Source organism: Peromyscus maniculatus, chromosome 19, assembly GCF_049852395.1.
Source record: "Peromyscus maniculatus bairdii isolate BWxNUB_F1_BW_parent chromosome 19, HU_Pman_BW_mat_3.1, whole genome shotgun sequence".
Classification (NCBI taxonomy): domain Eukaryota; kingdom Metazoa; phylum Chordata; class Mammalia; order Rodentia; family Cricetidae; genus Peromyscus; species Peromyscus maniculatus.
In genome coordinates, this window is record NC_134870.1 from 21,820,203 (window position 1) to 21,844,115 (window position 23,913).

General features: G+C 47.4%; 3 protein-coding genes across 3 annotated transcripts in view; 2 read left to right on the plus strand and 1 right to left on the minus strand.

The window, feature by feature from the left end:
• Nucleotides 1–1,392, plus strand: part of Wdr33 (WD repeat domain 33) — a 114,694-nt gene extending 113,302 nt beyond the window's left edge. The window contains exon 22 of the mRNA XM_006977946.4: nucleotides 746–1,392. Within this exon, the coding sequence (XP_006978008.1) occupies nucleotides 746–975 (230 nt within the window). The 3' untranslated portion in view covers nucleotides 976–1,392. The remainder of the gene's footprint in view (nucleotides 1–745) is intronic.
• A 3,332-nt stretch (nucleotides 1,393–4,724) lies between these two features.
• Sft2d3 (SFT2 domain containing 3) lies at nucleotides 4,725–5,647 on the minus strand. The gene has a single exon (XM_076554879.1). The coding sequence runs from the start codon at nucleotides 5,531–5,533 to the stop codon at nucleotides 4,874–4,876; it is 660 nt and encodes a 219-aa protein (XP_076410994.1). The 5' UTR covers nucleotides 5,534–5,647; the 3' UTR covers nucleotides 4,725–4,873.
• Nucleotides 5,648–20,708: 15,061 nt separating this feature from the next.
• Nucleotides 20,709–23,913, plus strand: part of Lims2 (LIM zinc finger domain containing 2) — a 38,527-nt gene continuing 35,322 nt past the window's right edge. Inside the window, exon 1 of the mRNA XM_015996663.2 lies at nucleotides 20,709–20,877. The gene's annotated coding sequence lies outside the window, so the exon portion shown is untranslated. The remainder of the gene's footprint in view (nucleotides 20,878–23,913) is intronic.

The window sequence follows — 23,913 nt, forward strand, 5'->3', positions numbered from 1 at the left end:
CTTTCTCTCCCCAGGTAGCTTCTCTTACATTTTTTAGTTGTATTTGCTTTGTACGTCTGTACATGGGTGCCATGTGCACACGTGGAGCTTAGAGGATAATTGCCGGACTTGCTCCTCTCCTGTCTTGTCCTGAGCGGAACTTGGGTTGTTAAGTTTACTAGCAGGTGCCTGTACCTGCCAAGCCATCTCACTAGCCTAAGAAAGGTTTTTTAAGACAGTTTCCTTCTAGCTAACATCTGGGAATCCTAAATCTGAAAACAAGTCAAACTTAGTCAATCTCTGAAAGCCAGTTTATTTTTGTTCTTTGAGAATATCTTACATCACTAAACATATGTAGGGAGCCAAAGTGCCACATGTCATGGAACACGCACCCAACCCCTAACTGGAGCCCTTGTTGCTGACATCTGCAGCAGCCTATGTATCTTAGGTGCTTCTGAGTATGTGCAAAAACACCATCAGCTGTGGTGCAGGTTTCCTGGGGATTCGCAGTGTTTGGCTGGCTTCTGGCCTTCTGTCCAACAGCCCTAGGATGGATGGCCTCACAGATGCTGAGGCCATGAGCCAGAATGGAAATGAGGTCAGATGGGACAGAGGAACCTGCTTCTGTGCTCTGAAAGCCACTGTGTATCTCCTTAGGACCTCTTGGTGGTCCACTGTCATCAGGGAGTGAAAGCTGTACCAGAAATTACAGAGAAGCAGCCACTATGATATGGAATGTCATGTCTCAAATCATGTTTTGTTTCAGGCCGAACAGGCCCAGGACCTTCCCAGAGAGTGCCAAAGTCCGGGCGTTCCAGCTCTTTGGATGGAGACCATCATGATGGGTACCACAGAGATGAACCTTTTGGTGGCCCTCCAGGCAGCAGCTCATCTTCTCGAGGGGGCCGGAGTGGCAGTAACTGGGGTAGAGGGAGTAACATGAACTCTGGACCTCCACGGAGAGGCTCTTCAAGGGGTGGCGGGAGGGGTCGGTAGAAGTAGGGGCTGAGTAGCCCTGGGCCTCTGCATAGTATTTAAGAAGTTCTTGTGGACTCACCAAGGAAGCGAGAAGAAGCCTTTACCACTGTAGCCGAGCTCTTCTTCTGGGGCAGCTGAGTTCGAGGAGCCCAGTGCGGTTATCACGATGAAGAGACTGCTGCCACTACCCAGGGTAGTTGGCCCCGTTTTGTCTTGTCCAACCTCGTCGCCCTAACGCTCCCTCCCATGTTGTTTGTGAAGATGAAAGCTGGAATCTTTTTTTTTTTTTTTAACGTGTCATAAGAAATGGAGCACCTCCACAAAGTTGAGTTCATGTCCAATTGGAAATTTATTTCTATATGTACAGTTTGTCAGAGAAAAAACCTTGTTTTGTATGAATACAGAATGTGATTTACTCAAGAATTGACAAAACAACGGGTTGTGTAGTGCTTGCCTTAAGGAACTCTGCTTTCTACTGGATCTGACCTGTCGGGTGCAGTTACTACTGTAACCCACGGCAGGTGGTGTTCATGTCAGCTTTGTGCTTTCCGAGTGTTTTTTACCTTCCTGTTGTTACACTGTTGTACAGTAAGAAATACTTTATTCAAGAGGGCTGGCTCAAAACCTCAGACCTGCTCTTCTGTGTAGCAAATGACACCTGAAGAAAAACGTGAATCTTCTGGGTGCTCAACCAGAGTCTGATCTCCCTTGGATGCATCTCCTCGCAGTTCCGGTTTGAGTGTCTTGTCTTCACTGGTGTAAACTGACATCTTCGTTGACTACATGTATCTTCGTTCTCATGCAGTTCAAGTGGAACACAGTATCTGTATTTCAGACACAATTTCCTTTTCCACATTTGCTTTATGGCGACCTCAGGGTTTAGGGTAGAAGACAGAGTGCGCCCAAGTTCTTTACCATGACAGGTTTCTTGCGTTAAAAAAGCAACACACTTTTGATCCCAGCACTCAGTAGGCAGAGCTTTGTAAGTTCAAAGATAGCCTGGTCTGTGGAGAGAGCTCCAGGACAGCCAGGGCCACACAGTGAAAAACTCGATCTTGAAACTGCCCTGCCCCCACAAATAAACAGACAGACAGACAAACAAACAGATAAAGCTGAGTGTGGAGGCAGAGGCAGGTGGATCTCTTGAGTTTGAGGCCAGCCTGGTCTATAGAGAGAGTTCCAGGACAGCCAGGGCTACATAGAAACTATTTCAAAATTAACCTGCCCCCATAAAACAATAACAAAGGTAGGCCCTGGAGAGATGGCTCAGCAGTTAAGAGCACATACAGGGACTAGAATTCAGTTCCCAGAACCTACAATCAGGCAGCTCACAACTACCTCTAACTCCAGCCACACAGACAGACAGACAGACAGACAGACACACAGGGAGAGATGGACATCTGGACATGGTGGTACACATGTATAACCTAGCATTTGGGAATTAGACCCAGGAGGATCAGAAGTTCAATGGCTACATAGTAATTTTCAGGGTAGCCTGGGGATACACAAGACCTTGTCTCACTACTCCCTACCCCTCCAAAACCAGAGAGGTCTTAGGGTGAAAGTCAACATTTCACTTTGAGGTACCCCTTCCTATAGTGGTCTTTTTTTTTTTTTTGCCTGCATTTATGTCCATGCACCAGTTGTGTTCCTGGTGTCCTTGGGGGCTGAAAGAGGGCATCGGATACCCTGGAACTGGAGCTACAGGCAGTTGTACACCACCAGGTGGGTGCTAGGAATTAAACACATGTCCTCCTCCAGAGCAGCTGGTGCTCTTAAGCACTGAGCTGTCTCTTCAGCCCTGACCATTGGGTTGTTTTTTTTTTTTTTTTTTTTTTTTTTTTTGTAAGAAAGCTTTCATTAAAAGGTCAGTCCTGGAGCTGCTAACATCTCCAGCTTTGCTAACATTACCAGATTTTTAGCACATGAAGATAGGTTTACTTGGCAAGCTGAAAAGAGATAGGACATAGTTGGACAAGTACACAGAAATCTTCCCCTGGCTCTCTCTGGGTATGGAGTGAAGAAATGTTGATTTGGGTGCTAGAACCTGAAGATTTCAAGTAAACATTTTCTTTTTATTTCAAAAATAAAAATGGCTGGGCAGCAGTGGTGCATGCCTTTAATCCCAGCACTCGGGAGGCAGAGCCAGAGCCAGAGCTAGGCGGATCTCTGTGAGTTTGAGGCCAGCCTGATCTACAGAGTGAGATCCAGGACAGGCACCAAAAACTACACAGAGAAACCCTGTCTTGAAAAACCAATAAATAAATAAATAAATAAATAAATAAATATGTCAGTAGCTACACTATTAGAAGCTATATTCCTCCTCACCTGCATTCCCCTGGCATAACATCAAAACAACTTACAACCAAATTCCATGAAACCACAAAGGGATGCAGAGACCATCCAGGTCACATTTTGAGAATGAATTCATTTATAAACAACCTCTACATTATACAATAAAAATTTACATATAGCATTTTAAATACTGCTGTTGAAATGTAAGATGTTGTGCTTAGAATTTATAAAACTTACTTTCAAGTAAAGAATTCCTGAGACAATTTTAATATCTTGAGTATAGTAACACAACAATGTGCACATCACTACTTGCAAGCAGCCTTTCTTTTCCTATTTACTGCCTGGGAGCACTAGAGAGAATGGTAGCTGGGAAGTCTATGGAGGGGTTATTAGCCAATGTGGAATCACATCATGGGGGACTGCAGCAAGTAGCAATCTGCTGATGTCTGACCTTATCCTGCTAAGGCAACATTTGGGCAGCCTGGAAACCAGTTAACTTTAACGTTGTACAAGTCAGTCAGATCACAGAAGTTTAGCTACAATTTAGCTAAACATGAAAACATGATACAATCCACCAGTATTACAAAGGACCTGATGAAATGTGGCTTCTTTTGATGTGCAAGTGTAGTCTGAGAACCACTGATAAAATTATAAGCTTCTAAATACACTTCACTTGCTAGTGTATCAAGACTCAATACTGAACCCAGTTTTTGACAATAGACTGTGATAGATTTAAATGGTGATTCACCCCAGCACAACAAAAACAAAACAATTATATATGAATAGCATTTTACATTGCATTAGTACCAAATTGTATAGTACTTTAAAAAGCAATGTTAGGAATAGTGAACACTTGGCAAAACCTCATTTATAGCAAATACAATAACTGCAGGTGTAAGATTTTCCTGTAGTCCCAGGATTCCTAAGCAGAAACCCTTGTAAACTTTGCACGCATCATACTGGATATCTGGCTTCTTGATCCAGGAAATTGCTCTTTGGTCTATTGCTTTTACGATTAATTTTCCTTAAATATAAAGCACCGTATTTACTACTTAACTGAAGAAAAAAAAAAACCTGAGGTAGAATGTATTAACTACTCACTATTTTAAATCCAGTGACTAAATTTAGTGTTTAATCTGATAATCTGGATTGATTTACAGTGAATAGCAATAAGGAGGCTTTGAAAAGGAGCGGCCAAACGGAAACCTTATGCTCAACCACATATAACATATACCACTGCTTTTTTTTTTTTAAATGACAAAGAGGAGATGGCAGTTCTTCCAAAGCCACGAAAGCAGCCAAGTCAAGAAGCTATTTGTTTCTTTTCCTCCCTTAAATGTAAAGTTAGTTGGAAAACAGTTCCGCAGCACAGTGTTTACCAATCAGGTAATCCAGTCTTTTCGGGGAGCATGCTGCCCAGAACCTCAGAATGCTGAAGCCCAGGGATCTTTCGAGACCCGCCAGCCTGGGTCAGTTCGTGGCAGGTGCTCCAAGCTCAGGGACTCCGCAGCACAGTCCCAGTTGGGGTGCCTCGTCCTCGCACGCTTGGGCACCGTGGAGTGCGGCGGTGCCTGCACCGTCGCTCGCGCCGGGCTGGTTCCGCTTCCGACGACTGGGGCTGTCACACCGGGAGAGCGTTGGCTAGGCCCGCCCCACGGTTCAGGCGACCCAGCGCGAGGCGGAGCGCGGTCAGGCCGCCCCAGGGTAGGAGCCCCAGCAGCGCGTAGAGCAGGGCGGCGACCTGTGCGCAGGCGCCGAGCGCCGTCAGCAGCGTGCTGCGCAGGCCCAGGGCCGCGTAGAGCGTGGCGCCCAGGGCGGCCGCGTAGCACAGCGCGGGCCGCGAAGGCGTCTCCTCGCCGCGCAGCAGGCGCCCGCAGGCCGGGCCGCCCCGCAGCAGCGCCGCGCTCGCCAGCGCCAGCACCGAGCCCAGCGACCAGAGCAGCGCGAACTTGCGCGCGCGCAGCAGCAGCACCGGCGCGTAGAGCGCCGCCAGGCCGAAACAGAGCGCGGCCAGCAGCAGACCCAGGCCGCCGGCCGCCAGGCGCTGCCCGCGGGTCACGGTCGGGAGGCACCGCGGGCCGGCGGGCGGCGGCGGCGGCTCGGCGGGGCTCCGCGCCCACGGCCACGGCAGAGCCGTGCGGCCGATCCACGCCCCGGCGGCCCGGTTCCCGGCCGCAGGCTCCTCTGCGGCCGTCGTGGCGAGCAGCGGCTCCGCAGCCGCCGGCCGGTTGGCTTTACCCTGCGTCAGGTAGTCCTGCAGTTGGCGGTGGAGGTCCGCCATGTCGGACTGGACGGCGATGGAAATGGGGCCGGCACTTCCGGGTTCGGGCGCGCCCCCCTCCCCCCCGGCCAGCGGAAGTAGCTAGATCCTCGGGCGACGGTTGGTCGGCCACGGCGGAAGGGCGGTGTCCGAGGCTTTGCGGAAGTCCCGGAGTCGGCTGCGCGGCTGTGTTGTAGTTCGTCTCCCGGGTCCTGATCGTGTGAGTGTTGTAGTCAAGGGATAAATAAAGGATAGTTGAGAGTGGCTGTAGCAATAAAGGGATGCACTGGGGATATTTTTGCTGGCATAATGAATATTGTCAGGTGTTATTATTAACAATGTCACTTTTTTTTTTTTTTTTTTGGTTTTTCGAGACAGGGTTTCTCTGTGTAACTTTGCGCCTTTCCTGGAACTCGCTTTGGAGACCAGGCTGGCCTCGAACTCACAGAGATCCGCCTGGCTCTTCCTCCCGAATGCTGGGATTAAAGGCGTGCGCCACCACCGCCCGGCAACAATGTCACTTTTAACACTTAAAGTTTTGCTAAATGGAGGAATCTGGGGAAAGGGTACACGGAAATTCTTTCTTTCCTTTCCTTTCTTTCCTCTTCTTTCTGTCTTTCATTTCTTTCCCTCTCTCCCCCTCTTCCATCCCTCCCCCCTTTCTTCCTTTCGTCTACATGTCTGCGTCTATCTCAAAATTCTAATGAAGGAGCTGGAGGTGGCTCAGTGGTTAGGAGCATTTGCTGTTCCTGCAGAGGACCCGGGTTCAGATCCCAGCACCCAGATGGCATCTAGCAACCACTTGTAACTTCAGTTCCAGGGAATCTGCGATCTGCGCCCTCTTCTAGCCTCCCCTGACGCTGTAGGCATGTGGTACATGTACAATCATGCAGGTAGATATCTCTCTCTCTCTCTCTCTCTCTCTCTCTCTCTCTCTCTCTCTCTCTCTCTCTCTCTCTCTCTCTCTCACACACACACACACACATGCTTTAACTTAAAAATTAACACTTGGGCCCGTCGGTGGTGCCGCACGCCTTTAATCCCAGCACTTGGGAGGCAGAGGCAGGTGGATCTCAAGGTGAGTTCCAGGACTGTTACACAGAGAAACACTGTCTGGAAAAACCAAAAATAAATAAATAAGTAAGTAAGTAAATAAATAAATAAATAAAATTTTCACCCCTGCAGAGCTTAGATTATCCCCTTTGAAAGCAGAACAGGGCTAGCTCCCAGTCCACTCCTCTTCTGGTTTCCATGTATTTCTGTTTTTTAATTATTACTTCTTTTATATTTTGAGAATATAATTACATTGTTTCTCCCTTCCTTTTCCTCCCTCTGAACCCTCCCAAATATCCCTCCTTGCTCTCTTTCAAATTCGTGGACTTTTTGTCACATGCATATATGTATGTATACACTCTCAGATATAACCTGCCCAGTCAGTATAATATTATTTGTATGTTTTCAGAACTAGCCATTTGGTGTTGGATAACCAGTTAGGGTGCCTTTCTCCCGGGGGAAGACTGTTTCTCCCACTCAGCATTCCCAAGCTGTCTGCAGTTCTTTGTGCAGGGTTGACGTCTCCCATCCACTTTAGCCTGTCCTGTTGTTCTTGTTCAGCTCATGTTTGGGCGGTCATGCTGAGGAAACTTAGGGGGTGTAGCTTCTGACATTCCTAGGGGACAGTCTCACAGCAGATTCCCCGATCTTTCTGCTCCCTCTCTTGCAGTGTTCCCCGAGTGTGACGGTTTCCATTTCTTGACTCTCCAGTCCAGGATGTGCACGTGCCTCCCTCATGTCTTTGGCTTGCCTTTCCGTGACCTGGGAGCGCTATTTTGACCTGCTAAACTCATGTCATTGAAGTCAGTTTTCTGTCTGTTCCAAGGTGGCTTGTGTGTGCCGCTCTCTCTCACACCTTTCTGGAGACATGTCAGCCCGTGACACAGAGGCCGCACCACCAGGCTTCCCAGGGCGGCTGCTTCATCCTGTCACTACTTTGCACACTGTCCATGTTCTACTAGTGGGAACTGTGAGTCACCGTTTTAGGACAGGGTCTTTCTTGTGACCCCCTCTCCAGGACCCGACAGGTCTGGAACAAAGATATAAATGAATGTGTGTGGGATGAGTCAACACAGCCGTCTTTCAGGGCAGTAAATGTGCTTGAAGCCTTAACAGATGTCCCTGAAGCCGTTGGTTGAAAGCTCCAGACAAGTTGCTGGAGTGTGGCTGGCTGTTGTGAATTGAAGATGTGCTGCATAGAGGTCCTTCGTGTGGGAAATAAGATGCTTGATCTAGAGTCACAAGTTCAAGGGGTCAGTGTAGAAAAGCATAGAGAAGAAGAGGGAACGGCAGGTGTGCTGATCTGTGACAGACAGTTGTTTTTAAAGACCCTCATCTTGAGAAATTCCACCCTCCTTCCCTTCCCATAGGCCAAGACTTGCCCCTTTTCAGATTTCCCGTCCTATCGGCTTATCTAATGAAGAGTATGGGACTTGAAACTGCCCCCTTTTTCTGATGGTGGGCCCAGTCACACAGACTGCTGGCAACTGTGTAACTCTGAGGGTTCTGAGACAAGCAGCCACCAGCCAACAGCGAGGAGAGGGAGGGGCCTAGTGCTTCCTCGTCTGTGACTCTTCATGGGCTCTAAGCACACTCATACTGAGAAGCGCTCCATAACGACTTCTTCTTTCTTGTTAAAAAAAAAAAAAAAAAAAGCTGAGCAGTGGTGGGTCACCCCTTTAATCCCAGCACTCAGGAGGCAGAGGCTGGTGGATCTCTCTGAGTTCGAGGCCAGCCTGGTCTACAGAGTTTGTTCCAGAACAGCCAGGACTACACAGAGAAACCCTGTCTCGAAAACAACAACAACAAAATGTTGCTCTATAGTTTCGCCTTCATGCAGAAGCTCCCAGCACCCACACTGGCAGCTCACAACTACCTGTTATTCCAGCCCCAGAGTCTAACGCCCTCTTCTGGCCCTCTCGGCACCTGAACACACATGCTCATACTTACATGTAAATAAATAACCCTTTTACAAACAGATGCAGGACCATGTCACTGACATTACAAAACTAATCTGAGTTGACATTTTTCTTTTGTGTGAACAAATCTACTTTGTCCCTCCCACACATAAAGGAATTAACAAAAGCATTTAACAGTTTTTTTTTTTTAACATTTATTAAATTATTTTTGGCTGTGGGAGGCATGCAGGTGGAGCCATAGAGCAACATGCAGAAATTAATCTTGTTACACCATGTGGGTTTCGGGCCATTGCTAATCAGTCATCAGACTTGGCAGCACAAACCTTTACAATCTGAGTCATCTTGCTAGTCCATAAAATACTTTCGGGCTACAGACAACTAAGATGCAGTAAGTGAGTCAGTGGTGGCGTCACAATTGTGGCCTACACCTGCAATCCCGACACTCAGGGGCCCAAGCTTGTTAGCATCGGTCCTCAATGCCGAGGCTGCACATCAGGGTGTATTTTGAGAATTTATCTGTCAGGAAAACAGAAAGCGTTGCAAGCAGCTTAGGGCAGAGTCTGACTACAGTTTGTGTGGGGTGATCTTTAGCCTACTCAATAGCTGTTCCTTGTGCTCTCTGCCCCGATGTCAGACCTGACATTCTGTACTCTCACATAAAGCTTGGTTTAACATCTCCACAACAGATTAAACAACTTTTAGAATGTACTAACTTATCAGAACCCTGATTTACCACTAATCAAAGAGCCAAGCATGTTTTCAGATATCATCCAAGGCCTAGAGTCCTCCCCATCTAGTATAACCCACCTGCTTTTTACCCACAAATGTATTTGAAAAATGTCTTGCTTTATGGCTTTCTTTGTTCTGTTACTATAAAAAGTTTATGAAATTGTTACCTAAATCTGTGTTTCAAGACCATGCTCACTCATATTTGGCTCCAGAATAAACTACATCCCTTATTCCTTTGACGTGAGAGTTGTTTCTTTCATTCAGGGTATCGGGTCTAAGGTCCTTGATCCATTTGGAGTTTTGTGCAGGCTGAGAGATAAGGTCTCATTTCATTCTTCAGCATTTAGCTACCAATTTGACCAGTGCTATTTGTTGAAGACACTGTCTTTTCTCCATTGTGTATTGTTGTTGGCCTCTTTATTTAGCATGTGAGCACATACACAAAGAGAGAACTTGGCAGCTCCATGACAGCAGCAAGAAAAATGACAAGGCACTCAGCAATGTAACAGATCTAGACGATTCTAGAAAGAACACCCCTAGGAGGCAGAAATCTGTGTGTAAAACTGGGCTTCCCATACACAGGAGCAATCACAAGATGTGGACAGTGTTGGGATCCATTTTCAGTACATCAGGGTTCTCAGGAGGAACAGAACGGACAGAATGCATGTATGAAGGAAGGGATTTATTAGATTGGATTCCATGATGTGATCTAGGTAGTCAACAGTACATGCTTCACAGTAGAGAGGCAAGGAACTGGATAGTCGCTGAGTCCAGAGACTGGGTGTCTCACCCTGAAGATGCTGGCTCCGACATTAGTGAAGGAATTGGTGGCAGCAACAGAGGCCAGCGCCTGTGACAGGCAAAAGCAGACTTGACTTCTTCTGGGGTCTTTATCAGGGCTGCCACCAGGAGGCGCCACCCACATGTGGACCTCCCTGCCTCAAATAATCTGATCAAGAAAAATCTCTCACCAGAGTGTCCAGCAGCTTGTCTTTTAGTTGATTTCTGATTCAGTTGACAAATATCTACCCCTTGTCAACTTGACACATGATCATTTTTCCTTATATCATGCGTTATTTCTAAAGGCAATATATATAATAAGGTCATAATTCTGCCTAACATGATACAGTAGTCTCATGTACAACCTCAAACACATTATTTTTTCCAAACAGGTGGTAAAGTCCCTTTGGAGTGCTTAGTCTTTCAATGTTCTATAACTTAAGATTGGTAATTCAGATTTGCAACACTTAACCACTGATATTATTCAGCCAGTCTTATATTACATTATAAACAAACAGGAAAGGAAACACAAATATCTGCTTAATGTATGTGTTTATACATTACATGCATATCTTCATAAACGTCTGAACAGAATAGGACTGTGCTGGCTAGTGTTTTGTAAACGACACACAAACTAAAGTCATAGAAAAGACGGAACCTCAACTGAGAAGATGTCCCTACAAAATTAGCCAGTGGGCAAGCCTGGGGGCGCATTTTCTTAAATAATAATTGATGCGGGTGGGCCCAGCTCACTTAGGGCAGTGCCTCCCCTCTGCAGGTGATTGCACATGGTATAGAAAGCAAGCCACGAGGAACAGGCCAGGAAGCAGCACTCCTCATGGCCTTCGCATCAGTTCCTGTCTCCAGGTTCCCGCCTTGAGTTCCTTCCCTGACTTCCCTGGATGATGGACTACAAACAACAGCATAAAATAAACCCTTTCCTCCACAAGTTGCTTTTGGTCATGGTGTTTTTATCCCAGCAACAGAAACTCAAACTAAGACATGGACAGACATGCTTATGACAGTTACAGTACTCATTACTGTAAGTGATCCTGTGTGTGGCCTTACCTACCCTGTACCACTAGCCATTCTGCGTCTCACCGACCCTCAGCAGGCATCTCAGCAGATTTGAGTTCATTGCATGGAGGGGTGACCAGCACCTTCGTTCCTGAGGGGCCACTTGCTATCCAGTCTGGATTGGGTTACTGGGTTATCCTCATTGACATGGTAACACCAACAGGCATCCTCTTTCTTACTCCATTGTGCAGAAGCATCCTCGTTCTTCCTGGAAGTCTAAATCAATCAGTTGTCCGGTTGCTCCTTAGCCCAAGCGGCCAGGAAGAGGAGGAATCTTAGCTTCCAGTTTAATGGAACATTTGTTGTGCTTCCTGGCAGAAGCACTCTCTCCTTCTGGAACCAAAATTTCTGGCATGCAGAGCGCAAAGTCATGGGAACAGGAAGGACAAATTTCGCTAGTGGATCACTAAAGTGATGGTCAGAGTGGACCATTCTCGTTTCTTTTGGTTCCTGGACCCATGCGTCTTGTCTGTATGAAAATCAGTACCGTCTGTTGGATGCCGATTCTAAACATATACAGCAGCCTTCTTGAGGACCCTGCCCCATCCATCTAGGCCATTGCCACATAATTATTGCTGTTTGTCAAGTCAGATTTCTTCAGGATAGATATCAGGGAACGTGGTAAAAGAGATGAATTCCATGAGCATGGGCCCACTGCTGGACTTCTTTGGCTTTAGAGCTCCTTGATCAGAAGCAGTGCTGTGTGGAATATATAATGTGCCTGGTGGTTTAGGCTGAAGTGTTACATGCAGGGAAGGCAGATTCATAGCCAGAATACAAATCTATTTCAAGTAAGGGCAAAGTGATACCATTCCAGGATGGGGCAAATGTGGTCCGCTCGACATCAGGTCACTGGCTGGTCACCCTAGGGAATGGTCTGTAACTGGAGTGCTGGTGTTCATCTGGGGATCACTGACTTTTTGGACCCAAGAATTGAATTTCTAGGAAAGAGAATACGGAGACACAGCACAAGTGAAAGCTACAGGTTCTACTGAAGCAAGTAAACAGCTCCCTGTGGGACGGGAAGGTTCCAGAGCGGGGAGTTGGCGGACAGGACTCAGGATTGGGTGTTTTATAGGGCGCCTGTGTATCTTGATCCTCCCCTGTTGTATGTTGATCCTGTTAAGACACCTGCTGCAGAGAGCATGGGCTGAGGCACTCAGCAATTAGGATATCCACATGAGATTTGTCTTTTGAATATGCTCAGGTTATCCAGGCAAACATTCCTTACACTACCATATGTAAAATATAATACTTTAACTTATAAATATATATATATATGTATATATATATATATAAAGTCTTATATACCTACTATGAAAGTTAAACGGACATCACACCCAACAGGGACAGTTTTTGTGTGCAGAAAGTGCTGCTGCAGGGTTCTGCTGGGTAATCTTCTCTGGTGAGGACACTTCGGAAGCGTGCAGACCCAACCCATGTCCGCGGAGAAGTCCTTCAGCTCTGGCAGGCTGGAGGGATGGCACTGGGAGTGGTCCAGGAAGTCCTTGGGAATGTTGGCCAGCCGCTCATGCTGGCAAGTGAGTGTGTGAGCCCAGCGACGGTGGGAATTCAACGGTCACTGAAGCCAGGGCCACCACACACAGAGGCCAACCTCAAGTCCTCTTGCTGGTGGGTATCAACACAGTCTTGGGAAGGCGTTGTCCTGGGAGCAGGGCATTGGGATCCTTGAGACCATTCCCAAAGTTTCCATGCTTGTATCATTTCATTGGGCGGTGGCTTTGCCCTATCAGGGTTCACAACTTGGGGCTGGTTCACCAACCTATTAGTGCGACCTTGGGGTTAGTTCATTAGTATATCAAGGCCTGTCTTGGGCTTGGCTGTATCTGAGCTGCATGTGGCCAGTCCATTAACACATCAGAGCTTGCTGGTGACAAACTCCTACCTTACAGGCATCATGATTCCAAGTCACACAAAATGGTTTTTAAGTTTCATAAAATATTTCACTTAGGTTTCAACTATCTGCCTTGGGCCTTCCTACTGTCTCTCTTCTTGAAATGGCTTCTGGGAAAAGAAGCTGCTGCCTTACGGAGTCCGTTCTTGCTTTCCCTGTCTACCTACACCCTTCCGTCTGTCCCCAGTGCCAAACAGAGGGTTCACTGTTGATCTCTGCTGCTGGCAGATCTGCCGTTCAGCAGTAGCTAGATCCAGGCCGGCCTTGTGAGTGGAAGTTCATGTTATTGGGCACACGCATAGCCTCCACCTCTGCCACCATAATCATTTTGTTCATGAACCCGCTGGGCAGTAACACAGACGGCCTGAGAAAGAAGCTCTGGTGGTTTGACTGAGAACGGCCCTAATAAACTCATATGTAACGCTACCCTTTTGCCAGGTGGTGGTGGCGCACACCTTTAATCCCAGCACTCGGGAGGCAGAGGCAGGCTGATCTCTGTGAGTTCGAGGCCAGCCTGGTCTACAGAGCGAGTTCCAGGAAAGGCACAAAGCTACACAGAGAAACCCTGTCTGGAAAAACCAAAAAGAAAAGAAAAAATTCCTTCTTTTGTAAGTTGCCTTGGTCATGGTGTTTTGTCACGGTAGTAGAAAAGCGACTAGGAAGCTGACTCTTCACAGAACAGGTCATCCTATCTACTTGATCGCTGATCCTCTGTAGAAGTCACCTTTCGCTGAACATAAGTATCCTCACATCCTTTGTCGATTTGGAGAGATCCATCTAAAAACTTCTTCCCTAAATGTCTTTATTACCAATTTTCCAGCCATTCAAGTCCCTTTGGTTACAGCCTGTGAATGAGAGCGTTTCTGAGAAGAGGCTGTGTCTGTGAGAAAACAAACAAACAAACAAACAAACAAACAACTAAAAATAACAAACACCACAAAAAAAAAAATCTCCTGGAAGGCATTGTGTCTGCAGAGGCTGATGGACCAATTGGATTCTAGTACTGTGGAGAGACTGGAATTTTCTAGGTTCAGAGGCTAATTACTTCATCTTGGACTTGTGTTAGCTTTCTTGGACAGCCATTCCTTGCCTCACTGTGTATCTGAACTACACCATGTGATAATAAACGAAACCCTCTTAGAATTGGTTAACTTAGCAGAACACTGGCCTCCACCAACCCAAGAGCTAAGAATTCATCAGATGGCGTCTTGGGTCTCTAGTTGGCCCCATCTTTTTGTGCCCATCCCTCTGGTGGACCCACCAATGTATTTTGAAGTTGATTTTCTTTGTCCTGTAAAACTATAAAACAAACAAGCAAATGAACAAAAACCCGTGAAACTGCTTCCACGCTGGAACATGGAGTGTGGTGTAACACGAATCTGTGTTCTCAGGCCACAGTCACTCAAAATGGCGCCAGAATGAACTCTCTCTTGTTCTCTTTAGGATGCCAGCTGTAGTTTTTACATCGACCAGCCCATTAATCAACTATCACATTTCTTCTACATCAAGACTATTTCCTCAACCAAAGCAACCCCAACAGAATGTGAGAGTTCAAGAGCTTCTGTCTCTTCAGTGCTCTCCCCCCACACGAGTTAGAGGCCCCGCTCTTTTCCAACCAGCGGCCTCAGTTTAACTGCCGACACCCTCCGGGGCTGGGCTTCAGCTTTGTTTTAAGTCGGTCAGTTGTATAGTAAGGGTTTCAGTTTGATTTTTTTGGCAACTTGAGTGCTATGGCTGCTGGAATTGGGAAGATCCTTTTCCAGGGTACACTTAGACACCCTTAGTTAGGGCCTGTTAATTTTTTTTTTTTTTATCTCTAACAGGGTTAGCTCTCCCCCCCCCCCCCCCCCCCCGCCCCCCCAGAGGCAGGGTTTCTCTGTGTAGTTTTGGTGCCTGTCTGGATCTCGCTCTGTAGACCAGGCTGGCCTCGAACTCACAGAGATCTGCCTGGCTCTGCCTCCTGAGTGTTGGGATTAAGTGTGCCACCACTGCCCAACTCCTTTTCTTTTCTTTTCTTTTTTTTTAAGATTTATTTATTACATATACAGTGTTCTGCCTGCATATGTCCCTGCAGGCCAGAAGAGGGCACCAGATCTCATTACAGATGGTTGTGAGCCACCATGTGGGTTGCTGGGAATTGAACTCAGGACCTCTGTAAGAGCAGCCAGTGCTCTTACCCTCTGAGCCATCTCTCCAGCTCTCTCTCTCTCTCTCTCTCTCTCTCTCTCTCTCTCTCTCTCTCTCTCTCTCTCAGGACCACGGGGCCAGCTTTCCCACCTGCCCCAGGCGTTGATGGGTGTGTGTGTGGGGAGAGGGCAACTCTCCCCGACTCATGCCGCCACAAGACAAATGGTTAGTGGGGACAGCTCTCCTATGCTCACAATTTTGGGCCTGGCTCACCCATACCTGTGCCAACAAGATTGGCTCTATTGTGCTGCCCTGGTGAGGTGCAGGCCCTGTTCTCCCTAGTGTTGCAGCTGGTGGGGGTCAAGGATGGCTCTCCCACTCTTATGACCACAGGGCCAGCTCTCCCACCTGCCTCAGGCATTGATGAGCAGGGGGGAGGGCATCATTCCACACAAGACAGGTGCGGGTGAGCCATTCCCTAAGTTGTAAGCATGGGGGAACTGTCCCCATTTCACATCTGGTGGACCAACCCTACATCTGCCCAGGCCCAGACCCAAGGATATGAACTGGCCCGTTCCATCATCCACCCCATGTATGATCTGCTGAAGCATGTGAAGGGACCTGACCTGCAGACCCAAAGCTGCAGGATCTCCACAATACAGGGCAACAATGGAGTATGCAGGAGGAGTCCTAGCGAGGCCCATCATCGAGAAGGCAGTAGAAACCAGAGGCCTTGAACCAGATCAATGACTCTGCACTGAACACTTGCATTAAAGATACATGGACAGAGGGGTTCATGACATGACTCACTGTGTCACCTGCAGCTTCCATGATGACATTTTAAGTTTTTTTCCCCCTTATTTTTGTTTCTTTTAAATTTTGTTTTATTGGGGGGGGGGTGCAGGGGTGGAGGGTGGATGTGAAGGAACGGGGAAATGAATGGGATCAACATAGATGACGTAAAAGACACATCGAATCAATAAACAAAAATTAAATTTTTATCCCTGGACTTACTCTTTCCCCTTTGCACTTTATCCAGAGAGGCTGGAAGTAACTCCTCAGCGTCCGTGTTTTCTTTACTTCCCAAACTTTTATATACAGTCACCAAACTCTTCATTCCCCACAAGAGGTGAACAGGACTACCAAATACATTTGTCTTTCATAGTTCTTTAAGTAGTTCACACCATGTGCTTTCAGTACACGTGTCACCAGGAGAGTCTTTAGTAACCAGGTGTTACTGAGTTGGAGAGCTAGTTCCAGATACCACCAAGTCAACTAGACAAATTCATCCTTACAATTCTGTTTCTTTAAAACCAGTTTGTGGTGCCACAATCTGTACTAGTCAGAGATGGTTCAGCAGTTAAGAGCACTGGCTTCTCTTCCAGAGAACTCAGGTTCAGTTCCCAACACCCATACGGCAGCTAACAACTGTCTGTAACTCCAGTTCCAAAGGATCCAACATGCTCACACAGACATACATGTGGGCAAAACACCAATGCACATGAAATAAAAACAAAAGATTTGAAAAGGAATAGACAGGTAGAAGGATGACTGCACCTTAAATGGGGTGTTGTTAAATTACGTACACGGTGGATCTGGGGAGCCCAACAGTGGCTGTTGAACAGAGAGACTAAGAGTCCAGCAAGTTGCTCAGTCCCCAAGCAGGGGCGTCAGCAGTCCCAATCTTGTGCTGAAGACCTGGAGGAGGTTTCCTGGGAGCTGCTGGTCTCCAGTCTACACCAAAGCCCAAGGAAGTTGTTCTAGTATCAGTGAAGAAATCTATCACAGCAGAGTAGATGAGCTTACAGGAGGGTCGGGGCAAGCGGGCAAAACCAGAGTTTCCTTCTGCCATGTCCTGTTACCTGGGACTGCCACCAGAAGGTGCCACCCACATGTGGGTGGGCCTCCCCGCCTCAAATAATCTGATCAAGAGAAATCCCTCACAGGAGTGTCCAGCAGCTTTCCTTTTAGTTGACAGATTTAGTCAAGTTGACAACCAAGATTAACCATAATACCCAGAGACCCACAATCTCTGACCCAACATCCCCTGAACAATAAGCTACTCCAAAGCCAAAGATCTTTAAGGAAACCAGACTTTAAAACAAGTCACACGTATCCCTAGGGGACTGGAAGACCACGTGCGTGTGGAAGGCAACATTCTGAGAAGTGATCAAAATGAGGAAGTCTGGTATTTGGTGGTGGCTGAACAATAGGAAAAAAACAAAATAGAACAAAACAACCACAGTAGCAGCATTTGGGCTTCACAGGTGCATCAGTAGCAAAGGGTAAAAAACAAAACCAATTAAAAAAATCCTCATGCACCATACACACAACAAAACACAAACACCACCAAAAACCCTTCCTTTGGGGGCTCAGGAGATGGCTTGGTCAGTAGAATGCTTACCTTGTAATCATGAAGACCCGAGTTTGATCCCCAATACCCATGAGAGAAAAAACAAACAAACAAACAAACAAACAAAAGCTGGGTGTGGTGATGGGCAACTGTAACCCCGGTACCAAAGGGACAGGCACAGGCAGATCCCTGGGGCTTGCTGGCCAGCCAGTCTGGAGTACTGGGTGTGATCCAGGCCAGCGAGAGACTCTTCCTCAAAACAAAACCCAAAACAGCAACAGTAACAAAAATAGAGGTAGACGGCTCCTGAGGAACAAGAGCAGAGGTTGTGCTGGGCCGACCACACACGCACACACAAAACTGCCCAAACTCTCCAAGAGGTCTTACGTACAACTTTTGACCAATAAATAACTTAAACTGACTTTGAGGAAACTCTCTGCAGCCAGGCTAAAAGATGAACTCAACATGGGCTTCAGAGGCCGTCCTCTTTAGAAGAAACAGCCTTCATAAAATGAGTTAATCAAATCGCTAACCAAATAAATAAACGACAAAGCCAATCCCTGCCACCTGTTGCCATGGAGATCAGGTTTTTTAGAGTTGTTACGGTAGCTAAAATGTCCCACTGGGCAATGATGGTTCACTCCTGACATTTCGGCATCAGAGAGGCTGAAACAGTAGGTTATTTGAGATTGTGGCCAACCTGAGATAAACTGTGAATCTCAGGTCAGCCTGGGCTAGAGGAGAGCCTGTCTCAAACTCCAGTTTCCATCTGTAGCTCTAGTTCCAGGGAGTTAGACACTTCTGAACTCCAAAGGCTCCCACATGGTGTATATATATATACACACCCAGACACACACAAACGCATAAAATAAAAAATAAAGCAGCAAGTACAAATTGCCTTTAAAAGGACCTAGACATCGTGACTTACTAAAGTCTTCCCCATGCACACAAATTCAATTCAGGGGTGGAAGTGTTGCCAAGAATGACATTTGAATTTCTCAGTGTGTGGTGTGCACCATAAACATAGGTGACCAGCACAGGAACAGGAAATTTTCCAAAACGTTTAAAACAACTTGCTTTGGACAAATATTTACTGGGCAGCTTTTCTGAATGGAGCCCTGTTCTTGGTCTAGAGAGTGGAGCCAGCAAAAGGATAGGAAGTTTGCGTGCCGGCCCCCAACTTATTTATACCTCACTGGCCGCTTGTTTCAAACAGCATGGCCACACAGTAGCACCTCTCTCTCTTGATAATTATCCTGAGCTTGCCTCATCTCTACCCAGCCCTTTGCTGGGTTCTGCACTGTATGACCGTGAAGAGTCCCACTCACTCTGAAGGGATGTAAGATTCAAATGAAAACCACCATCCAGGGCCTGGGGCCGTGGCTCAGCTGATAGAGCCTGCCTCATACGCCCAAAACCCTGGGTGATCCTCGGCACTGTATAAACGTGGCTCGGTGGCACACCCCTGTAATCTTAACACTCAAGAGGTGAAGGGAGGGGCATGAGAAGTTCAAGGTCATCCTTGACTGTTTAGGGAGTTGGAGGCCAGCAGGGGATACACCAGACACCATCTCAAAACACTGCCCCCCCCCAATTCCATCAACTGATTGTGCTCATAAATGCTGGATTTAGAAATTGTATGCATAGCGTGATGAAAATGAGGACATGGCTGGCTGCTCTTAGGTATGGTTGAGGGGGAGGGTTTTACTGTAGATATGAGGGAAGGCATGGCCAGAGGCATCTGGAAGAGTTCAGACTGAAACAGGCCAGCAGAGGAGAGACAAGGAGAGTGAGAGAGGAGAAGGGAGGCGTGAAAAAGAACCAAGAGGCCAAGAGCAGAGCCAAGAGCCAAGAGAGCTCATGGGAACCAACGGCCAGAATGGTTGAGTTGTATAGGAATCAGGAGCTGGGGGCTGGGAAGCAAAGCTCTGGGGGGAGGGGGGCTGCCCAGGTTTAGGGCAGGGGACGAGGGTGAGAGGTGCTGAGGAGCCAGGACTCTGTGACAGGTACTCACTGAGAGCCAGCTGATTTGAGACGTTAATAGGCAACTTAGCCATTTATCCTGGGTTTCTTTGAGACCTAACGCAGTGCATGTGACTCCTGGAATCTCTTCCCAGGAGATCCTGGGAGTTGGATCTGTCAGCACCATGTGAAAGGGGCTGTAGGATCAGGGAAACCAAGATCAGAACCAAGAGGGTGACAAACGTCTGTCATTGCCACGAAGGGACTGTGACATTGCAAACATGAAACTATCGCATAGGCGGGCACAGCTGGTAGAGTGGCCGCCCACCATGAATCATGCCTAGGTGCCATCCCCAGAGAAGGATACTCCAGGCATGGCGGTGCACAGCTGTAATCTCAACACTAAGGAGATGGAGGCAGGAGAAAGTCAGGGTCATCCTTGGCTACATAGTGAGTTCAAGGCCAGCCTGGGCTAAAGGAGACTCTGTTCCAAATACACAAAACCAAAGGGGCTGAAGAGGTGGCTCAGTGATTAAGAGCAATTGCTGCTGTTGCAGGGGACCTGAGTTCAGTTCCCTGCACTACATGGTGTTTCACAACCATCTGTCACTCCAGTTCTGGAGAACCTGGTCCCTGTTCTGGCATCCGAGGACACCAGGTACACACACATAGTGCACAGATGTGCAAGCAGGCAGAGCACTCATACACATAAAAATAAAAATAAATATTTAAAACAAAAAACAGTAAACAACACGAGCCAGTGAACACCAAGTCCGGAGGTGACTTTTCTTCTTCCTATCCATGCACATTTTTCAATGCAGTACGAGTTTCATAACAGAAAAGTATAAAAGAAAATAATTAAGATAAAATAAATGGTCCTCCTTTCAAGGCAAGCAAAACTTATCAGGAGGCATCTTGGTTAAAAAAAAAAGGCATTTAGCAACCTTGGTAAATGAGGTTGAGGGCATATGGTCATCTCCCTAGGCACCATGGGTTCTGTTTTCTTGGCCATCCGCCCTGTGAACATTGACCTTACCAAGGGCTCATGACCTCTTTATCCCAGGAAGAATTCGCGTTGAGAGCCGTCTTTGCCAGCCTCTATGAAACCCGAGGGCGGCTCTTACTGCTTTTGTCCTGCCATCCTGGATCTCCAGGGAGGCAGGCTTTTCCTTCCTAAACTTCTCCCGTCCTAGCTTGTCCTTAGCTGACCCCAAAGTGCTTCCGGCCACACCTTCTAGGCTTGGACCTCAGGCCAAGTCTCCTGCCGAGGCAGAGGTGAGACGAGAGCTCCTGGGAGCTGCAGCAGTGGGACACTTTGGTTGCCATCCAGTCTTTCTCCGAGTGGCGGTGCCAAAGAGGCTGGGCAGCTACTGCTGCCCCCAGAGGAGCTGCTGGCAGCTATCAGGGAAGGAGGGTGCCAGGGAGACAGAGCATCGGCTCAGCCACCAAGGTAAAGAAATGAACCTGTGATGTGGGGGTGCCAGCTCTGGTCTTCTACCCCAACCCCAAGTTTCCTTGCCATCCTTTATGCCCTAAATGCTTGTGTTCACGCTGCCAGGGGAGGGCGGAGGGAACGGCTCCGGGGCCTCCTGCCCTCTTAGGGCTGGTCAGTGTGGTAGCTCCCCTTGGCTGCACACTGAGTCTCCTCTGGAGACACATTGGGTTTGGGGCATGGTAGGGTTGGCTGCTGACCATTTTGGGAAAGCGTTTGGGGAAGCTCTTATGGAAGCGTTGCCCATCCGCATTGGTTGTCACCATAGGAAAGAAGAAGCAAAATGTGTCTTGGTTTGCAGGTGACATGGTCTCAGAGACAGTGAGTGGCTGTGGCCCTGCAGGGGGAAACTCTTGTCTGTGTGCTCAGCAGGCTCTGGTTTTATCCCTTTGTGCTGGAGATGGAGCCCAGGGCCTTGTGCATGCTGGACAAATGCTTTGCCACTCAGCCACATCCCCAGCCCCAGAGTGGCTTCCGGTTGGGTGACCAAGGTTGAGATGGTCTGAGATGCAGAGACGTGGGACTCCTGAATATCAAGGGCCATTTGTAACTGCGTTTGTCGGATGGATCTCTCCCAGGTCAGACACACAGGTGGAATGGTGTTTTCCTCCTCAGAGTTTTGGGAACTTGGGAGGCTCCTTGGTCCAGCTTTAGCCTAAGACCAGAGAACAACGAGACTCTAAAGAAGCAAGGAGGATTGGGGACATGGCTCAGTTGATAAAGCCTTGCAAGCAGGAGGGCCTAAGTTTCACCCCAGGACTTGTGAAAAACCGAGGCACAGTGTAATTCCAATGCTAAGGAAGCAGGGCCATCAAGACCCTTGGGTCTAAAAAAAGAAAAAGAAAAAAAAGTCAGATGGCTCCAGAGCTTGTCCTCTGGGCCTCCACATGTATGGATATGTACACACACACACACACACACACACACACACACACACACACACACACACACACACACGGGAGCAAGGAAGAGTGATAGGAAACAAATTTGAACAAAGTACAATGATATGTATAAAAATGTCATAATTAAACTTATTTTGTGTGGTAACTAAAATGGTAAAGAAAAAAATGCCTATTCTGCTTGGCATGAACATCTATCTACCAGTTGTATTAAGCTTCATCCAACATGTATCTCAGAGATATGAACTGAATTGACAAAAATTCTATTATGAAACTGCATCAATTCCCCTTTAAGAATATGGTGAATTTCCCCGAGTCTACTTTATAAGCACACCAACCTCACTAAACTAACCTCCTTGGGCTGCGGAGAGAGCTTGCTTGGCCTGCAAGTATGAGGTTCTGAGTTTGATCCTAAAACTCTTGTTTTGTTATATTTTAGACAACAACAGCAAACTGTAGTGACACATAGCTTGTAATCTCAGAGTTGGGAGGCAGAGGCAGGCAGATCCCTGGCACTCACTGGCCAGCCAGTCTAGCCTACTTGTTGAGTTTGAGAGCAGTGAGAGACCCTGTCTTAAACAATAAGGTGGAGGGTGATTAAGACACCCAGCTATGACTACTGCCTGGAGATGTACAAGCATCATCAGTAAATACACATGGTATTGTGTGACAGATTCCCTGGAAAGATGCAACACTTAACGACTGGTCACCCAAGGAAGGGAACTCATGATAGACCAAAGTAACAACTAGACCAATGTCTACCTTGCTGGACCAATGACTTTTATTGGGTTAGAAATGGCTGAGGTGACTTATACAGAGTAGGGACGACTCAAGAGTAGATGCATCACCCCAAAGCCCACCCCAGCTGCAGCCCTAGAGCTGTCTGGGAAGCCTGCAGGCAGCTGACCATCCAAGAATTCTCTTCCCTGGGAGGGAGCTAAGAGAATCTCCCAAGTTTTTGTTCTCCTGGACATGTGACATTCTTGTTTACCTCCTGAGGCTCATGAGCTACTCCCTCCTGGAGCAAGTGCGTCAATTTGGAGACTACCAGACAACATTATGTCATGCGCAAACCTACCCTTTGGCTTTCAACAGTTAATATTTGACTACAAAACTATTCCAAGGATGAAGACCTGAGCAGGGCCTGCTGTTAACAACGTAACTAAAACTGGATTCATTTAGGAGAGATGAAGAGATTAGGGGAGCTTTCAGTCCTTCAACCATGAGGTGTCTCATGTTCTTCTAGAGAAGTTGAAATGGGACATCTGCAAAGCACCCCTCAGCCCCGCTTCAAACCATGAGAAACTAAATCAAAGCAAAGCAAATCACTGGAGGGCCGCGTTGAAAATCTGTCGATTTATTTCCCAAGTCAGTTGTCAGTTTAAACAGCTGGAACAGGACTGAATGATGATGAGGCCACTTGGAAGCTTGCCAACACTTTTTGGGGGTGGAGGGGACAGAGTCTTACTGTGTAACCTTAGCTCACCTAGACCTTACTGTGTAGACTACTGTTGTAGAAAGAAACAAATAAAGAAATGTAATAGATCTCAAAGGAATAAAAGACAAGGTTTATTCTGGGATATATGAGTGACCATGCCTCAGCCATACAGATTTAGGTTATCCCACCGTGGCTCAGAGTTTTACCCACTGATGTCCCGAGAAGGAAATATAAAGGGAGTGTCAGTACCATGGGCCAGCTGCCCAGGTGTCTAGATTCGTCCGGGGGCAAAAGAGAACTGAATGTCCATGGAGAGAGAAAGTAAAGACTCAGGAGTAAAAATGGACTTGTGTTGAAGCAGAAAGCATGCGGTCAGGAAGGGTGGGGTCCCCAGAGCCAAGTGGTCTCTGAGCTGGTCCTTAGAGGCTCCCTAGAGCATTTCTCCCTCTGAGCCCTCTCCCCACATTTCATTTCCTCAGTTCCAACAGAAAACACCCTCAAGCGGATGGTATTGTTTGACTGAAATAGTCAGAAAGACACGAGACGTTATCCAGTGGATGGCTTTGGCGTGCCAGGTGTTTCAGGTTAATGGGTGTTGGTTTAGCACTTTCCAGTGTTACATGAGATTGTCCTTCCCAGGTAGAAATGTTATTTCCT

What these genes read in the sequence shown, in the direction of transcription:
- Sft2d3 (XM_076554879.1), bottom strand. Translation starts at nt 5,533, where the DNA reads ATGGCGGACCTCCACCGCCAACTGCAGGACTACCTGACGCAGGGTAAA.